General features: G+C 36.7%; 1 protein-coding gene across 4 annotated transcripts in view; it reads left to right on the top strand.

The window, feature by feature from the left end:
- The window catches only part of TMCC1 (transmembrane and coiled-coil domain family 1), a 246,431-nt gene that overhangs the window by 181,754 nt on the left and 46,195 nt on the right, over positions 1-18,482 (top strand). The window contains exon 1 of one of the 4 annotated variants that reach the window (XM_053897487.1): positions 5,182-5,311. The exons of the other annotated variants lie outside the window; for them this stretch is intronic. Coding sequence (XP_053753462.1) covers positions 5,285-5,311 — 27 coding nt within the window. The 5' untranslated portion in view covers positions 5,182-5,284. Of the gene's footprint in view, positions 1-5,181; positions 5,312-18,482 lie in introns of those variants that run through there. 4 annotated transcript variants of the gene reach the window in all.

The raw sequence follows: 18,482 nt of genomic DNA, 5'->3' as shown, positions 1-18,482 counted from the left end.
ATACTATTTTCCACAGTGGTTGTATCAATTTACATCCCTTTCCCTTCACCCCCGATAGTGCACAAAGGTTCCCTTTTCTCCACATCCTCACCAGCGCTTGTTCCTTGTCTTTTTCATACTAGCCCTTCTGACTGGTGTGAGGTGGTATCTCATTGTGGTTTTGATTTGCATTTCCCCAGTGACTAGTGATGTTGAGGATTTTTCACAATGGAGTCTTTTACAACGATGGAGCTGCTCTTTATCCTGATTGTGCTGGTAGTTACATAAATCTATGCATGTTTTAAAATCCATACAACTGTACACATGTTTAAAAAGTCCATGTTATAGTGGTAACTATTATATGTCATGATTCTGTGGTCTAGCCAGGTGGTTCTGCTTTCCATGTGTTGGCTGGGATATTGGGGATGCCCAGAGCGTCCAAATGGCCTCACTCATGTGGCTAGCAGTCTGTATTAGCCACTGACTCAAGAGTTTAGCTGTGGCCCTTGGCCAGTGACCTTGATTCTTCTACTCTTACTACTCTGTATGTGGCTGATTGGGCTTTTTTGCAGCATGGCCAGTGGGTTCTTTGGAGTATTCAGAAGAACAGTCTCCGATTTCCAAGCACTAATCAGGTCTCTGCATCATGCTTGCTAAAGCACCGTTTGCTACAGTTCATCCCATGACAAGCCCAGAGTCCGTGTGGAAAGAGGACTGCACAGGGCATAAATACCAGGAGTGTTGACTCATTAGGGACCTCCAAATTATTGTCTCTCACAGATGGTGAGTGCTTGGAGTAATTGAAGATTGCCTGTTATTATTATTATTATTTTAATGTTTATTTTTGAGAAAAAGAGAGACAGAGTGCGAGTCTGCACAGAGCCTGACGCAGGTCTGGAACTCATGAACCCTAAGATTATGACCTGAGTCAAAGTCAGATGCTTAACTGACTGAGCCACCCACGTGCGCCCAAGTTGCCTGTCATTTTTTAAAAAACGTAAACTGTGATTGTTTCACACATGTTTAAAATGTGTTCTTTTTCTATAAGTATCGATAATTATAGACCCACATCTTGACAGAGATTTGAATTCATTGTGTACCCAATTACTTTTCCCCATAACTCTATCATTAATTGACCCTCAGCATGGAGTGGGTTTCCATCCAAAAGCACTCACATATGAAAGATGCTGAAAGAGTGGATCTCAAAAGTTTTCATCACAAGGAAAAAATTTTTGTAACCATGTGTGGTTATGGGTGTTAACTAAATTTATTGTGGTAATCATTGTGCAATACATGTATCAAATCATTGTGTTGTACGCCTAAAACTAATACAATGTTATATGTCTTGACTATATCTCAATTTTGAAAAACATACAAAAGAGCTCATGTAGCACTGCAGATAACTGTGGGATTAATTTGGGGTCTAGAAAGGAAACTTTTGGAACATATATTCAGACAGCATCCAAAGAAGTAATTTGTCCAAAAAAAAAAGCCTCCAATGAAGTTTTTATATAATGAAGATATAAGGTAGGAATACTAAATCAGAAATATCCTACAGAAATTGAGGGTGTTTTTGGTTTTTGCTAATTTCTTTATTCTTTTGTTTTTAAGCGGTGGTAAACACAAGAAATGAGATGGTTATGAAATGAATGCATAAGCTGGAAAAAGATGGTAGGAGGACAGCAGCATTGATTCTTAGGTCCAAAATAAAATTATAGAAACAAAAAATGAAAGATTCCAGACTGGGGAGAGTACACTGAGTATAGAATGAGAAGGTACTAAACAGGGTGTGAGTTTTTATAAAATGTTGAGAAATAGAAAATACAAACATAAATCATCTCTAAAGTCAGTAGCAACCAAGACCTATTCATCTTACTCATTTTTTTTTTCATCCCTAAATGCCAAACACAGGGCCTGGCACATGGTAATACTTACTGAATAAATTAATACAGGATCCCTCCTCTTAGAAAATTTTGTCTTGAACTTTGGAGAGAGTAATTAAGGGGTGTAACAGTTTCATCCCTTTGTTAGTCACACTATTTCCTCTGTAGATGAGGTATGAATGGTGATCTCTTTTTGTCCCCCTGCTAATGCCTGTTCACTTTTGGCCTAAAGTCTGTGGCTATATAGTGCTGTATTTATCTGTACAGTTTTATATCATTTATCAGATGCCCCCTTCTATTCTTATTCTGGTTCATGGGAGGAAATAAAAAACATTAGTTCATGTCTCCTGGCTTCGGCAGTAGACTAAAACCTATGCATCAAAGGAGTGTTTTATTGCCCTCACAAACTTATTTTCTGTTGGCCTTGTGTTAAAATCATAAAGAAGCTCAGAACTCAGAAATGTCATTATTCCTATTCAGTTGATAATGACCTCTCTGGGTGGGCACTGTTCCCTGTATGTCCTGCAATAGGAATCAAAATTTCCTTTGACAGTCTGGACACCAAAACAAAAACTCATGTTCAAAGTAAATTATTCTTTCAGAGGTCTCTATAAAGTGACCTAAAGCAAAACTTATTAGTATGGGAAACTACATATCCAGTATTTTAAAACTACCCATTTTGAAACTACCCAGTAGCAGTTTTTCCCCTATTTGATGATATTTTTGTTTCCCAGACTTAATAAGATACTGGACTACATCTTTAAGTAAAAAAATTTTTTTAATATTTTTTAATGTTTATTTATTTTTGAGGCAGAGAGTGCAAGCAGGGCAGGGGCATAGAGAGAGGAAGACAGAGAATCCAAAGCAGGACCCGCACTGCCAGCACAGAGCCCAACATGGGGCTCAAACTCATGAATCATGAGATCATGACCTCAGCTGAAGTTGGATGTTTAACTGACTAAGCCACCCAGGTGTCCCAAGTAAAATGTTTAATGAATGAGAAAACTCTATTAGAAATGGTAAAATTACCTATTATGTATTTGGGTACAAATATAGAGAAAAAAACTTGATCAAAAATTGGGAAATCTATAAATAATTAAATTATGTATATGTCCTTTTAAAATCTAATATTGGTAAGCTAATAATTATAAAATTAAAGCTAATATATCTTGTAAGTGAAAAGCCTTTCCTTTCTTTCTTTCTTCCTTATCCCTCCCCATCCCACTTCCATTATGTATTTGTTAATACCTGTTTCTTGCTCCCTCAATGGATGTCAGATAACATGTCATAGGCACTTGACTTCAGTCGTCTTGCGTGGACTATTGTAATAGCTTCCTAAGCACTCTTCGTACATGTCCTCTGGCCCTCACTCACTCCAGCATTGTCTGTTCTTAGAGTGATCCTGTTAAACCTGAAACCTTTCCTTACTCTGCTCAAGACTCCCATTGACTTCCTTACAGTAGCCTACAATGTCATACATAACACAGTCTCACCCTGCTTTTATCCACCAGGCCTCTCTGTCCTTATTTTCTGTCTTTTCTCCCTTGTTCACTCATTGTACACACCAAAACCATTCCTGTCTGAAGGCCCTTGAACTTGGTATCTCCCTGGAACACCTTTCCCCAGATATTCACGTGATTTCATTCAGATCTCTGGTCAGATATTATTAGAGAAGGTCCCTCATCCTCTGTCCTCTTTATTCTGCTTTATTTTTCTTCATAGCACTTATTACCAACGGACATATTATATATTTTATTACATTTGTTTATTAGCTGTTTTCCTCAGCTAGGATGTAGGCATAATCGGTTTGTTCTTTGATGTTTCTCCAGAACAGTGCCTCAGATAATTGAATGAACAGCCCAGCTCAAGTTCTACCCCTTCCTTTGAAGCTTTTCTCCATCCTGTAGTGATTCACTTTTCTCTTTTTCTGAACATCTTTGTAGGTGCTCATGTTCTGTCTCTACTGATTCCTTAAAGATAGAGTTCTTACTGTAAATGTCACTACTTAGTAGGTAAGAGTGTGGAGTCAGAATTGTACAGTCTAGTTTAATCCCAGCCCTACCATTTAGCCATTTGACTCTGAGCAAGTTATTAACCTCCCTACTTTTCCGTTTCTATGCCCAAAAAATGGCAGTAATGGGCGGTTCTATGAATGGAACACAGAAGATATAGAACGGGAAAAGGAGGCAGGGATCTGATGATCATCAGGATCATTGTGTAACATACCTGGTTGTTTGGACTTTTTCATATAAGTAACAGAGAGCTTTGAAAGACTTTTTTTTAGGCAGTAGTATGGCATAAGGTAAATTTCAACTTATTTAAAATTTTAACTTGATGGGGCACCTGGCTAGCTCAGTCAGTATGGCATGTGATTCTTGATCTCACTCTTGATCTCTACTTAAAAAAAAATTCTTCTAACTTCATTTACTCTATTCTAATTCTGAACTGTTCAAGAACTTAATTTACTTTACTGTTCGTTCTTTCATACCATTTTGTTTCATCTCTGTGTCCTGTGTTTACTGCTGTTTCCTGGCTAAATTTTATTTATTAAAAATATTGGGTCACTTCTGATCTAGAGTAGAATTTTCATAACATAAGGGAGTCCACAAAACTTAAAGGATTACATGTGCATTGCCTTATATTTTCTCTTGACAGAAATTCCATGTTCTGGCTCCTTTGCCTGGTAAGACTCTTTAGTGTTCCTCTTACTTCAGGCAAGAATTTCTAACAGTACACTTGTATAGATTCTTAGTGACCTAAAAAGAAACGATAAATGTGCATTAGGTTTGTAGCAACCTTTGACTTCTGGATATGTGTGAAAAATGAGGTTATTTACCATATCTTCAGTTCTGGCATCTATCCATTACTAAAAACATATTTTCAGGATATTTTACCTGCTCTGTTGTAAAATCACAGAGAAGTTTTGGGGCTCCTCAGCTAGGTCACAGTGTCCAGAAGACTGTACCTCAGCTCAGATCAAAATCAATGTATTATTAGTGATACAAATCTAGTTAACCAGTAGCTTTTCAAATTTCCCACTTCCTGTTCATTTCCTCCAGATGCAAAATAGGCTCAAGGAGAAAAGTTCTTTCCTACCTTTTAAATTTTGAGCTGCCTGTGTTTGCGATTCAAGTATTTTTGGTGCTTATTGCTTAACTGGGCTGAAGATTATCTCATGTGACAGCATAGATCTCTTGTTTTGGAATTGCCATTACTTTCTAGAACAGCCAGTCTGTACAGCTGCCAACATGCCCTGGATCCTTTTGCTTCATATTACAGTGATACTGCTTTGTCAGGGTAGAATTCAGCCTCACAGGGCTGGAGTCAGTCTCTGCTGACCTCATGCCACAGTACAGCATGTTCAAATCTGGGAGAAACCCGAGGGTTATTCGGCATATTCCTCCTCTTTCTCCCTTACAAGCATGGAACCCTCAGTCTCCTCGGAAACCGTATGTTGTATATGTGTGTGTATCTGTCTCTTTTTTTAAACCTCTTCCTTAATCCTATATTCTACAGCTTTAAGTGGGGGCTGGTTAAATAGACACAGAAATGCTTTGAGCTGCTGAAAACTCAGCATTTTTCAGCAGTAGGTCTCAGCCATGGGCATTTGCTATTTTTGGACTGACTTGTGTGAGATGGCAATAATCAAGAAGCATGTTATGTGTTTCCTAGTTGTGCATTTTGCCCATAGCTATTTGGGCAGAATGCACAGAGCACTCTTTGGCTGTGTGGGCATGCTCAGATCGTACTGGAGTATTCCGACTCTCCCGTGTGCTGGGCTGCTTCAGTGCAGAGTAAATGTCATCCTCACTCTCTCAGGCAAAATAGTTATCAGAAAATAAGTGTTTCCTTCAATGAACAAAAGAATTTTGTCTGCCTTTTGCAGGGTTTTAGCTTGGGAAAAACTTGGGTTAAATTTGAAGATGCTAGGCATGCATAAAAAATAAGAATTTGGATTAGAGCCATTTGAAATATTACATTAGAAACAAAGGTTCTTATCCCTCAGCTACTTGTTTTCAGTGTATTTTTTCCCAAAGACTTGGCAGTTTTCTGAATTGTAAGGCAGTGTGCACATATCTCAGTGCTAAAGTTTATGTCTCCAGGTCAGAAGAACAGGTCCCTGACATACAGCTGGATAGGAAGATGATCCAGCTTTATACAACACAACTACCATTTTCACATTTGATCTGTAATCTTGAGTAGAAAACTTGGCCCATGGCTTGATTTTACCATGATTGTTTGAGTTGGTTTTATAAGTGATACATAGATATTTTCTAAGAGCTCATGCTAAAGCAAAACAGATTTTTTTATAGTTTTACCTGATTCTGAAGTTAATGTACGTTAATATTGTTTGCCCTGAGCCATTGGATTTAAGATCCAGATTTTTCACTCTGAGGTTTGATATTAAATTACTGTCTTACACCTTATGGTTAATAATTTAAATACTGACTTAAGAGATTTGTGGCTCTGTTCTCTACCCTTTTTTTCTGTTTGTTTTGTATCTTGGATTTTAAAACCCTGGCACATCTCTGTTTGTTCTAGGGTTATAAAAGGTCAATTTACTTATCTATGTTATTAAGAATGCTAGCCTAGGTTGAATGGGGTGGTGAGATAGAATTCGTACTAGAGCCCTGAAAGGGTAGGAGGTAGAGACTGATAGTAAAAACAGAAATTAACTCCTTTCCCCACTTACTGATAATCAAAAGGGAGGAGGGGAACATAAAACATAATTTAAACATTTTTAGTTAATTTTCTACATTATTATATTAATTCATGAGTAGAGAAAACTTGCTAAAAAAAATATATTGAGTATCTGAGTAAATGATTGTAGATGCAATTGTTTTCTTATCTTCTCTACCCATGTCTCCCTCTCACCAAACTATTTGTTGACTGTGGGAACTAAGTAGTCTCATTGAAACAATGATTAAAATATTCAGAAATGAGGTATTTGCTTCGTTTCTGTAATTCTAAGTATGACTGTCTGGATATATCAAACTGCTATGGATTGGGGTTCGTACATATATTCTCCTTGCATGAGACTGCAACATGCTTTGTGAAGAGTTCATTCTAAACTATAGAATGAATATTTTGAAGGAAGACTCAAGAGGGATTAATATATCTGACTCTAGGAAATAAATGGAGAATTTTAGAAAGCTGGACAGTATTGAACTTACATCTGTTTTTTTAATGAGATCAAAATATCTCAAGACATTGACCAGTTCTAAAGATGAATAATTCCCTTTTTCCTTTCCTAATAACCCTGCAACACCACACATCTGTATGTTTAAGTCATATATGTAATACAAACATTCCAGACAACTCCTTGGCAATGTTGACATTGCCTGAGTTTTCTATGCAAATGCCCATAATTTACAGTGGCAATTCAGAACATACATGTGTAATCACTTGGCCATATATAGATGCTTTACCTTTTAAATAAGTGTTATTTACATTGGGCTGTCACTGTATTAAACAGTGAATTTTTAAAAGATAAAATAAAACTCCCCTCACATCTAAACCTTACAATCTAGTTGGGGAAGATAACAACAAATAATAAACCTGAGAGAAAGAGGATGGACTATAAAGACAATAAAGGTGAGTAAGTGAGCTTGGAAGTGCTGGGGGTAGACTGTTATTTTTAATAGGATAGTAATTGTAAGCCTCGTTTAAAAAGATATTTGAGGAAAGACTTCATAGAAGTAAGCGGGTTAGCCATACATCTGTCTGAGAAATGAGCATTCCCAGTACAGCGTACAGCCAGAACAAAAGCAGGAGTGTTCCTGATATATATCAGGAATAGAAAACAGGTTGGTATGTCTAGAGAAAGAAGGGAGGGCAGTGGTAGGAATTGGGGTGTCAATGATGCAGTAGAGCTTCTCAGTTGTCTGTTGCTGTATAACAAACGATTCCAAAATTTAGTGACCTAAAACAACTTTTTTATTTGCTCACAGTTCTGTGAGTCAGCTCTTTCAGCTGGGATTAGTTGGGTCATTCTTGTGGGATCTGGCCGGGAAGTTACTAGGTAGCTCAAGTACGGTTGGGTGGTCTAAGATGGCCTCCTTTACATGTCTTCTAGTTGGTGCTGGATGTCAGTTGAGCCTGCCTTCATGTGGTACAAAGATTTTAGCCTGAACAGCTGTGAGGATGGAATTGTCATTAACTGAAATATAAAGTCTACTGGAGATCTCAGTGCAGCAAGAGAGAGCGGGTCCCGATGTACAAACACATTTCAAGTCTCTGCTCTGTCACATTTGTTGTTCATTTGGCCAAAGCAAGTCCATGACCAAACTCAGTTTCACAGGATGGAAAAATAGATTCCACTTTTTTTTTTTTTTTTTTAACGTTTATTTATTTTTGAGACAGAGAGAGACAGAGCATGAACGGGGGAGGGTCAGAGAGAGGGAGACACAGAATCTGAAACAGGCTCCAGGCTCTGAGCTGTCAGCACAGAGCCCGACGCGGGGCTTGAACTCACGGACTGCGAGATCATGACCTGAGCCGAAGTCAGCGGCTTAACCGACTGAGCCACCCAGGCGCCCCAGATTCCACTTTTTGATGGAAGGAATGAGGAAGTCAAATTGTAAAAGAATGGCATACTAGATTGGATGAATTTGTGGCTATTAATCTCCCACACAGAGATCAGATCAGAAATGCCCTTGAAGCCATTTTTAAAGACTGGCTTTCTCTTTGAATGTAAAGAGAATACATTGAAGAATTTTAAGCAGAAAAGTGACATGATTTGACTTTTTTTTTTTTTAAGTTTATTTATTTTGAGAGAGAGAAAGTACAAGCAGGGGAGGACCAGAGAAAGAGGGAGAGAGAAAGAATCCCAAGCACTGTCCACACTGACAGCACAGAGCCTGATGCAGGGCTCAAACTCACAGACCCTGAGATCATGACCTGAGCTAAGACCAAGAGTCAGATGCCTGACCGACTGAGCCACTTAGGTGCCCTATATTTTTAAAGGATCATTCTGACTTAGTACTGAGAATAGATTATATGGTGCCAAGGAAGGCCAGGGAGGAGGCCATTGTAGTAATCCAGACAAGATATGATCATGGGTCAGACTAAAGTAAAATAGCAGAAGATAATGTGAATTGGTTAGATTTTGAATGTACGATCAAACAGGATTTTCTGATGGATTGGATATAAGGTATGTAAGAGAGAAATTGATGACTACAAGGATTTAACTTGAACAGCTAGAAGAATACATTAACAGAAGAAAGTCTGCTGGTGGGGCAGATTTTGTGGGAAGAGCAAGAGTTCAGTTTGAGATGTCTGTTAGACATCCAAGTGCGAATGTTGAATAGATAAATGACTGTATGAGTCCGGAATTTAGGAGGTCTGCGCTGAAAATAAAATTGAAGGAAGTATCACAATAGATGGTATTTAAAGTCAAGAGACTAGATGAAGCTATTAAGAGAGAGATTGAATATAAATAAAGGAGAGAAGAGGCAGAGGAGGAAAACTGGCTCATGATAGATGGGGAAAATCAAGAGAGTATGGTGTCCTAGAATCCAAGTTTAGAAACTCTTCACAGGACAAGAGAAACATCAGCTCTGTCAAATGATGCTGATAGGTGAAGTAAGGTGAGGACTAAGAACTCCTCTTTGGATATAGTAATGTAGGGATGATTGGTCATCTTGCCAAAAAGTTTTTAGTTGAATGATGAGATAAAACCAATTAAGTGAGTTTGAGAATGGGAAGAGAGGAATTTGGAGACTGAGTTTTAGACCTTTTTAATAGTTTTACTTCTATAGGGAGCAGTGGGCAGTAACTGGTAGAGGAAATGCGGTCAAAAGCTTCTTTAAGGTAGGAGATGGGAAAAATCGTGTTGACGGAAAAAATTCAGTAGAGGGGGAAAATTGGTTCATTTCTTTCATTTTATTTAGTAAACTTACATGTGCAGGCAGTATTCAAAGCACTTTATAAATATGAACTCACTTTTAATAAAAGAATGAAACAGTGACTGGCCATTTAGTATAAAGTACTGTGGTGGGTGCTCTAAGGAGTTCAGCAAAGTGTAGGACACAATCTCTGACTTAAGGACTCATGGTCTCTATTAGAAAATATAAAGACTTGCAAAAATAACTAAAAATAGGAAGGTAATATAAAGTAGAAAAATTATACAGCTTACAAGTTTAGAGAAGGGAAATTATGTTTAGCCTGGGAATATGTCAATAATTTGATTCCAGTTAAATAACAGTGGGCCTTTAAAAGTAGGCTCAATTGGGCTTAAATTCATATAATTTTACCTTGAACATAGATAGGAGTGTGTGTGTTGTAAGGTGGACTGGGGACAGGGTTCAAGGTAGGAGGGAAAACATTTTCTCTTCAGTATATAGTCTTGAGGTCAAAAAAGCAGAAAAGCCAACCTCAGAGATACTTCCTTCTCTATCACTATAATTGTCAGCTTCACATTTATACTTCTAATCCCCATATGTAGGGGGAAGGGGGTGGGAGTGTGTATGTATGAACTGCATGCACGTGCATCTTCAGTACCTAAAGTACAAGGAATCCTCTGTTAATCCTCTATTTGACTCTGTTAGATATATTTAGGAGCCTATTTTTGATTTTAAAATAGTTTGGGGGAACAATCCAGATTACTTTTCAGACAAATAGGAAAGTTTGAGATGTATAAACCCAGGGAATATAATTAGACTATGTCCTTTAATTCTCATTTGCCCTTAATGAAAAGTGTAGTGGTTGTTGGAAGTCTGAGAATAAGTAAAGAATACCAACTATTTAGATTGATACTTGGCTGAAAGAAAGTATTTTATGTTCAGTGGAAACTTGTGAGGATAAGTTTATAGACAATCATTTCTGGAGAGTGCAAAAGCCTAACTCAAGTTGACTTTTTATTTCCAGTGGTTCCTCTGTAGTCTATTTTTCAAAAATCTAGGCATATTATGTCCTGATTGCAAGCAGGGAAAGATTCTCTTGGAGATCCAAAAGAACTCATAGAAAAAGGAATACGTATGGTCAAATTACATATCAAACAACGGTCAAGTTTATCCTTAATACAAAGAATGCAATTGACAAGTAAAATGAGATCTTCACTTACCAGAGTAATCAAAATACCAAAGTTTGATACCTAGAACTATATTGTTGGTAGTAGTGCAAATGGTTGCAATCTTTCTGAAGAGTAATTTGGTAATTTCTCCCAAAGTGTAAAATATATACACTCTCTGATACACTGATGGAATTTATGTTATTAGTATACTCAGAGAAATTTACCAAGATATACGTAAATGTGTTACAGTATTGTCATTTTAAAATGGGAAGGAATCATTTTGATGCCCACAAGAAGTTCAGTAACATTAAATATCTTTGATGTCTCACCTCCCCCCAAATATGGTACAGCCTTCTTCTTATCAAGAAACTGGATCCCATATTGTCCTATTTGACAGTTATCAGGTGAATTCAAGGGAATTTTAAGTTTTCTAGAAATAAAGCCTTTTCATTTATTCTATTAATGTCCATCACTCTATAGATGAGGTGTGTTCAGAATGAATGATCAAATACTCCAAGATGATCCTCATAAAAGAGCTATTAGGAACAGAACTGGCAACAGTAGGAAGCTGTTAACTAGAAAACAAATCTTTAAGAAGTAAAGATCACAGGGACGAGCACTGGGTGTTATTTGTAAGTGATGAATCACTGGGTTCTACTCCTAAAACCAATACTACACTGTATGTTAACTAACTTGAATATAAATGAAGGGAGGAAGAAAGACAGACTACACAGATAAGAATGTGAGAATGAAATGGGGGAGTGGGTAATCCAGAGAAAGTTTACCACAACTCTGCGTCTTCAGATAATTCTTTTAATTTCTGAGTGTTCCATTTTCATTTTGAAGAACAAAACTGCCAGTGAGGTTACAAAATTTAAGAGAGCAGCAGTGGAAGAAAGAACTTTTATTACATCCTTCTTCTTAAACTAAAGCTGCTTTTAGATTCTACATCATTACGTTTACATTCATGATGCATACATTTTATCATACATGTTTCATCAAATATAGGTCATTTTATGAAACAATCCAAGTTTTGCCTGTTTATGTTTTCCCTTGTACGAGCCACATGTGGTAAATTGCTTGCATCTTGACTCACTGTTATTCTCCACTGAATTAATTATGTGCCACTTTACCTCTGAGTTTTGGAGCTGGATAAAGAGAGAAAAGCCAAGTGCAGGACATCCAGGTGGCAACTGTTCATATCCCATACAATGAACAAGTTCTGAAGAACTATACCCAGTATCTTCTTTTGGAGCATGAAAGCAGGATTAGAGTAAGGCAAAAATCTTAGTGGTTCTCACTGATCATGTAGTTGTAGTTTTGATCAGTGTGAAAATTTTCACCTTGGAGGCAAGGGCACTAGATTGCATTGTTGTTTCTAAAATGGAGAATGATGTTATCAAGAGACTGAGGCTCAAGAGACCTGGTTTATAGTCCCAGCCCTACCACATCTAAGTAGGAACTGGGGGATTCAGTTAACATGCCAAAGCTTTTATTTCTCATCTATAATATAAACCTGTTCCACAAGATAACCTCTCAAGATCTTTAGATTTTAGGAGGCTCAGATGAATGTCTTGTACATGAATACACATGTATACACATGTATAGATTTGTTTTAAAAAATAAAATTTTCCTTTGGCTCTCAGAAATACAGACTCAGTCCTCAAATTTTGCATAGATTCTGTGTTATAGGCAGTTACTAGATTTAAAAAGCAGGGGTGTTGGGGGTGGGGTTTTTTTGTTTTTTTTTTTTTTTTTGGTTTTTTAAGTAGTCTCTACACCCAATGTAGGGCTCAAACATACAACCCTGAGATCAAGAGTCACGTGCTCTGCCAACAGAGCCAGCCAGGAGCCCCTAAAAAGCAATTTCTTAACTGATTATTCTTTTTTTTTTTTATGTTTATTTACTTTTGAGAGAGAGAGAGAGAGAGCGAGAGAGAGCGCGCGCGCGCGTGCGCTTGCAAGTGGGGGAGGAGCAGATAGAGACAAAATCCGAAGTAAGCTCCTGGCTCTGTCTGAGCTGTCAGCACAGAGCCCCATGTAGGGCTGGAACTCACCAACTGAGAGCATGACCTGAGCTGAAGTCCAACGCTTAACCAATTTAACCACCCAGGTGCCCCTGATTCTTTAATTACAAGCTGCTTATAGACAGTAAATGAGGGATTTTACCTTACTTAAACTGGAACTAACAGTATATAGGAAAATCTAGATTTAGACAAAGCCTTATTACTTTGGGTAGGGTGATTATTTGCTTTGAAAAGCATTCATTTTATAATTTCCTTAACCATTTTTTTTAATAACCATTTTTAAGTCCAGTGTAATAGTAAATGTAATAAATATTACCCTATATGTAAATCTTTAATTTGCATATTGTTTTGAAGAAACAAAATCTGCCTTAAGTGAGAGCAGCATATCTTTTTATTATATGAGATTAATCTCTGTGATCCACCAATTAATTGGAATTTCAAATTTGTAAAAAAATATAGTGAAATAGGTGTGTATGTATACTTTTAACATTTACTTGATGATAAAAAATTTTTAAACAATTAAGAGTCTTAAGGTAAAATTAGGTGTAAAAAGATATTTTCTAGGTAGTGTAAATTCTTTTAAAAACAAATTTTCAGTCTACTTAGCACTAGATTGTTACCATTAAAGACCAGAAGTACATAAATAAGTACCTTATAAAATAAGCCCTAATTACTATGGTATTCAACAGATTTTCAAAATTTATGTTATCCCTGGGTAAATTTATTTCCTTTTTTAATAGGATTACTATACTAGTAGATCAGAGATACTCTGAAGACAGCATATGTAGATTTCAGCAGTGCCTTTAACGGAGTTTTTCTTGATATCTTTGGGGAGAAATTATAACTGATTATTCATAACTGAGTAAGTTAATGAAAGAATGAAAAGAGTACTAACACTGATAAATATCAGCCTGGAACATGGTCTCTGATGGTTTGCTGCGGGATACTTCCTGTCCTGTTCAACCTCTTCATTAAATCCTTGGCTTAAAGAGATTTCTATGGTTAATCAGAGTTGAAGATGTCAAGCAGCTGAAAAGAATAATTAAAACTTTGAACCATAGAATTGGAACCTTTGGTATTCTCAAATGAAAAGCAGAAGTCATCACTTTATGTGATGAGCTGTACCACATTTGTGTAATTTATGGAAAGGGCAACTGTTCTTAACACCATTTTCGGTTAAAGAGAAAGCAAACAGGAACTAAATTAAATGCTATGACTAGGTTCTCTAGCAAATCTCGTTAACACTTAAAGTGATTTAGACACCGCACCAAAAAGAGTCTGCCTGATGGGATCTTAATTAACCTAAATCATACAACGTTCCTGTTACATTGCAATACCTTGGAAGAATCAGGATGTCTTAGTCATTCTTTGAAATTAAAATTCTAGAAAGCAAAAATTATTAATATTATCTAAATATTAGGATATTGTTTCAGATTATTGTTAATATAATTACAACATGAAACACCCTGAGAGAAAACGGAGTTCCTAATAGTGGAGAAGAATAAATGAAATGCCTAACAATATCCCCATCTCAATTTTTTTTTACAAAGAGACACTAAAAGAACATTGTGATAATTGACTCTGGGCAAATTTGTCTTATTAAAGTTTTCCCCTTAAAGTTATTAAGACAACACTAGTTATTAGGAATTGGAATTTAGTAGGACTTTTCAACCCCCTAGATTAGCGGTCTGCAAATTTTATACCTTACAAAGCTTTAGCCTTTTCTCATTTTTAATTTTAAATATTATACAAGTTAATTTTTATTAAACCATAAGGAGATAAAACTAATTTTGTCAGAACACATCGTGGAAAGATAGAAAATATTTATTTCCTGAGTGGCTACTGAAGTCAGGAACAAACTAGAGACAGTTCCATGTTAACTTTCTAAATAATGGCTTGAAAACAAAGGTCTTCCATTTTTACTGCTTTAGTCTTATATGAGAAATTTGTCCCTCAGACATTTCTAACAAATTCACTTAATCCTGGGATAGACTATTTTTTAAGGTTTCTTGTGACTCTAATTTAGGATTCTGTGAGCTTTTATTATTTTTTTTTGTATCTATTTTTTATGTGGTTGTAGAATCTCAAACTAACTCATCCTTAGACAATTAAAATCAATTTGTAAACATACTGCTTAGCAATCAAGTAATTCTGTAAAAACATTGAATACAAAAAATGGAAGAGTCCAATTCAGAAATCAGCTACAACTAGCTATAGACTTAAATAATATAAGCATGTGTTTGAGGTGATATGATTTATGGTTTTAGTTTTTAGTGGTACATTCAACAGACATTTATTGAGCCTACATTGTCTGCCTTGCCCTGGAGAACCAGAAGTGAATATTGGGCTTTTCATATGTAATCCCCCCTTATTGTTTTTAAATGATCATAAATGAACTGGTCTTATATAGTCTTTAGGGAACTTTATGTTATGAGTAGTTTCACTAGGACTAAAGATTATTGACCTGTGTCCATAGGTCTGTATTTTACTGTTGAGAATTTAGTGGTCTCCTGTGTTAATTTACCCATTCAAATACTATACAAGTCTGTGTGCTCTTAATTATTCTGAATACAGAAACCTCAGAACAGGGCTCCCTCTCTCTTCTTTGGAACAACTTATTTTATCTTTATATTAGATTTTTTAAAAAGTATTGCAGATAGGTTGAGTCAAGGAAATCAGGCCAGTGAACATGATGGCATCTGTTGTTGGATTCTGACAAGTAAAATCAAGATTGAAGGCTTACAGATAATTAAAAAATAAGCCATCTTTTGTGAAAACTCTTGAATTATAAAATATAGTCAGATTTCAGATGTCCAGTAACCTATCAACCGCACCCCCCCCCAACCCTCACTTCCCCACCAGCTCTTGGAAATATGAGAGGGTATTTTCGTTGACACAAAGACTTGGGGGGATGAGTGATGCTGGCGTTTAGTGCATGGAGCTCATGGAGGCCATGATGGCCAAAATGTCAGGAGTAACCTTGCTTGGGAGCACAGTCCCCAGGCATATTTCCCTCTACTCTTCCCTCTTCTCCTTTTCCTTCCTCATTAGAAAGTGAGAACCCCAGCTGTACAGACATTAGGGGTAGTAATATGCCCTTAGTACACTGATGCTGTTTGCACAGCTCTCATTTGGTGCCATTCCGTTTTGTTTTTGTTTTTGTTTTTGTTTTTTTTAACAGCTAGGAATTTCTTTTGAGGAAACATTAGTATGTAAATTAGGATCCGAAGGGACATTAATTCTCTATACACTCTATATTAGGACGTATTTATTGACCCCAGTAGAAGAAGCTGTGTTACCTTCCTTATCTTCTTCCATTTTCTCCTTTATAATCAGAATCATTATTACTACTGTGTATACATCTGTTATGTGTACATTGATCCAGTTCAGTGAAACTCTAGGAGTGAGTTGTTTCTTAGCTTCAACTTTGGTAGTGAACCTGTGCTTGTGCTATTTTTCAGAAACGGTACAGATTCTCATTTAGCCATTTTGATTGCTCTAAGCCTGATATGAATTTGGAATTCAGAAAAGTCCGTTGGCTTTCACCTCAGCAGACTTGTTCACTTGAACATGCTGTTCACATTTAATGTAAATACGTTTGAATAGAAGAGCATATAAATATTTGATTTCATATTTGGCTTCTATTAAATATTGACAGTCATGGAAATATCTCTAGGAGATCTTTTTTTCCTTTTTTTGGATCAAAATTTCAGCTTTATGTTCTTTCCAACCATTTGGAAACATAAGTGACTGTTTTTTCCTTATTGCAATTCAAAATATCTGAATTTGATTCATAATTTTCTTTCCCCAGAACTATTCTTTTAATCTTCCCTGTTGGAAATGCATCATCATTCTCTTAGGCTGGAAATTTGGGCCTCATCTTTGATTCATTCTTCTCTTTAATCTCTAATATACAGTCAACAGATCCTATTGGTTCCTTCTTCAGAAGAGTCACCAGGCCTTTTCTTTTGCATTACCTCTGCCTCCACTTTACTCCAGTCTTTACCATGCTTCAGTGTTCTTTCTTCTGGTCTCTCACCTCTCTTCTTTAAGCTTGTGACCACACAATTTAAAACTACTGAAAAAGACAGCAGAATGCTTTACAACTTAATATCTCAGAGAGAAATGGAAAGCAAGTGAATATTAACTCTGAGATCATCTAATCTACAACAGAGTAAAATTTTTCTGTTTTGTCCTAAATTTCAACTAATCTCAAAGATTTACTTATTTATTCCTTCATTTAACAGTATCAAGTATATGCTCGGTTCAGCTGTTAACTGCTGAATATTATGCTTATAGTCTTTTCATTCCCCCTTGACAGTTCATCTGTTCTCTTCAACTATCCTATTTATGCTTTCTCTAGTTTTTCATCTCCATCCCTCAACCCTGCAAGTGCCAGTCCTGTTTCATAGGTAGTAGGCCTTGAATCATTTAAGCTCCATAAATCACACGAGTCCACAACTGATGGGTGGCAATGCAGGGACTCAATTCCATCTCCTCTGCAGACCAGCAACCTTCCAACATCATCTTACATAATAAGGTCTGTTGTCTGAGCTTCATGATGTTAACCATAGAATACTATAGGCTAATGGTTTATTAAGAGAAAGGGTAAAGGAATGAGAAATTGGCCATTTGACTGTTTTTTGGTAATAAAACTTGAAGTTTGGAAAGAGTTATGTTTTCATAAGTAGTCATTTAATATTTATAGTGTCTGTCTTCATCTTGCTTCTTACTCTTTCTTGGTTACCTCTCCCTTTTTTTTTTTTTATGTTTTTATTTATTTTTGAGAGAGAGAGCAAGTGAGCATGAGCAGGGGAAGGGCAGAGAGAGGGGGAGACACAAAATCTGAAGCAGGCTCCAGGCTCTGAGCTGTCAGCACAAAGCCCCATGCAGGGCTTGAACTCATGAACGGTGAGATCATGACCTTGAGCCTAAGTTGGATGCTCAACCAGCTGAGCCACCCAGGTGCCCCAGTTATATCTCTTTATTTAGAATCATGTGGCTATTCTTAAAGAATATTTGGAACCACTAGAGCTTTGTGCAGTGTAGTGGAAAATTAAATAGCAAAGAATAATGAACCAGGTTACTTTAAAATGTAATAGCTTCATATTTGCCTCCCCACCCACTGCACCCCACCCCCACTCTGCCATCTGTGGCTAGTAATATTTTACAAAGAATCAATTGATTCTCCTTATATGGACTTGAAATTGCCCATGGAATGCCATTTTTCTTCATTTCAAGCAATTTTCATATTTTTTGAGAATATGTAAAATGTGCTTAATTTTTTTATTCCTGAGACTTCAGTATGATGTGTTGTTCACCTGGGATTTAGAAGGTATAAAATAGATCAAGTAAGGATTTTCTTTTTTTTTCTTTAAAAAAAATTTTTTTTTTAACGTTTATTTATTTTTGAGACAGAGAGAGACAGAGCATGAATGCGGGAGGGTCAGAGAGAGAGAGGGAGACACAGAATCTGAAACAGGCTCCAGGCTCTGCACCGTCAGCACAGAGCCCAACGCGGGGCTTGAACTCACGGACGTGAGATCATGACCTGGGCCAAAGTCGGAGGCTCAACCGACT

The sequence above is a fragment of the Panthera pardus genome, unplaced genomic scaffold (genome assembly GCF_024362965.1).
Source record: "Panthera pardus isolate Hobbes unplaced genomic scaffold, ASM2436296v1 HiC_scaffold_8, whole genome shotgun sequence".
Taxonomy (NCBI): domain Eukaryota; kingdom Metazoa; phylum Chordata; class Mammalia; order Carnivora; family Felidae; genus Panthera; species Panthera pardus.
This window is presented reverse-complemented; position numbering and strand designations above follow the sequence as displayed.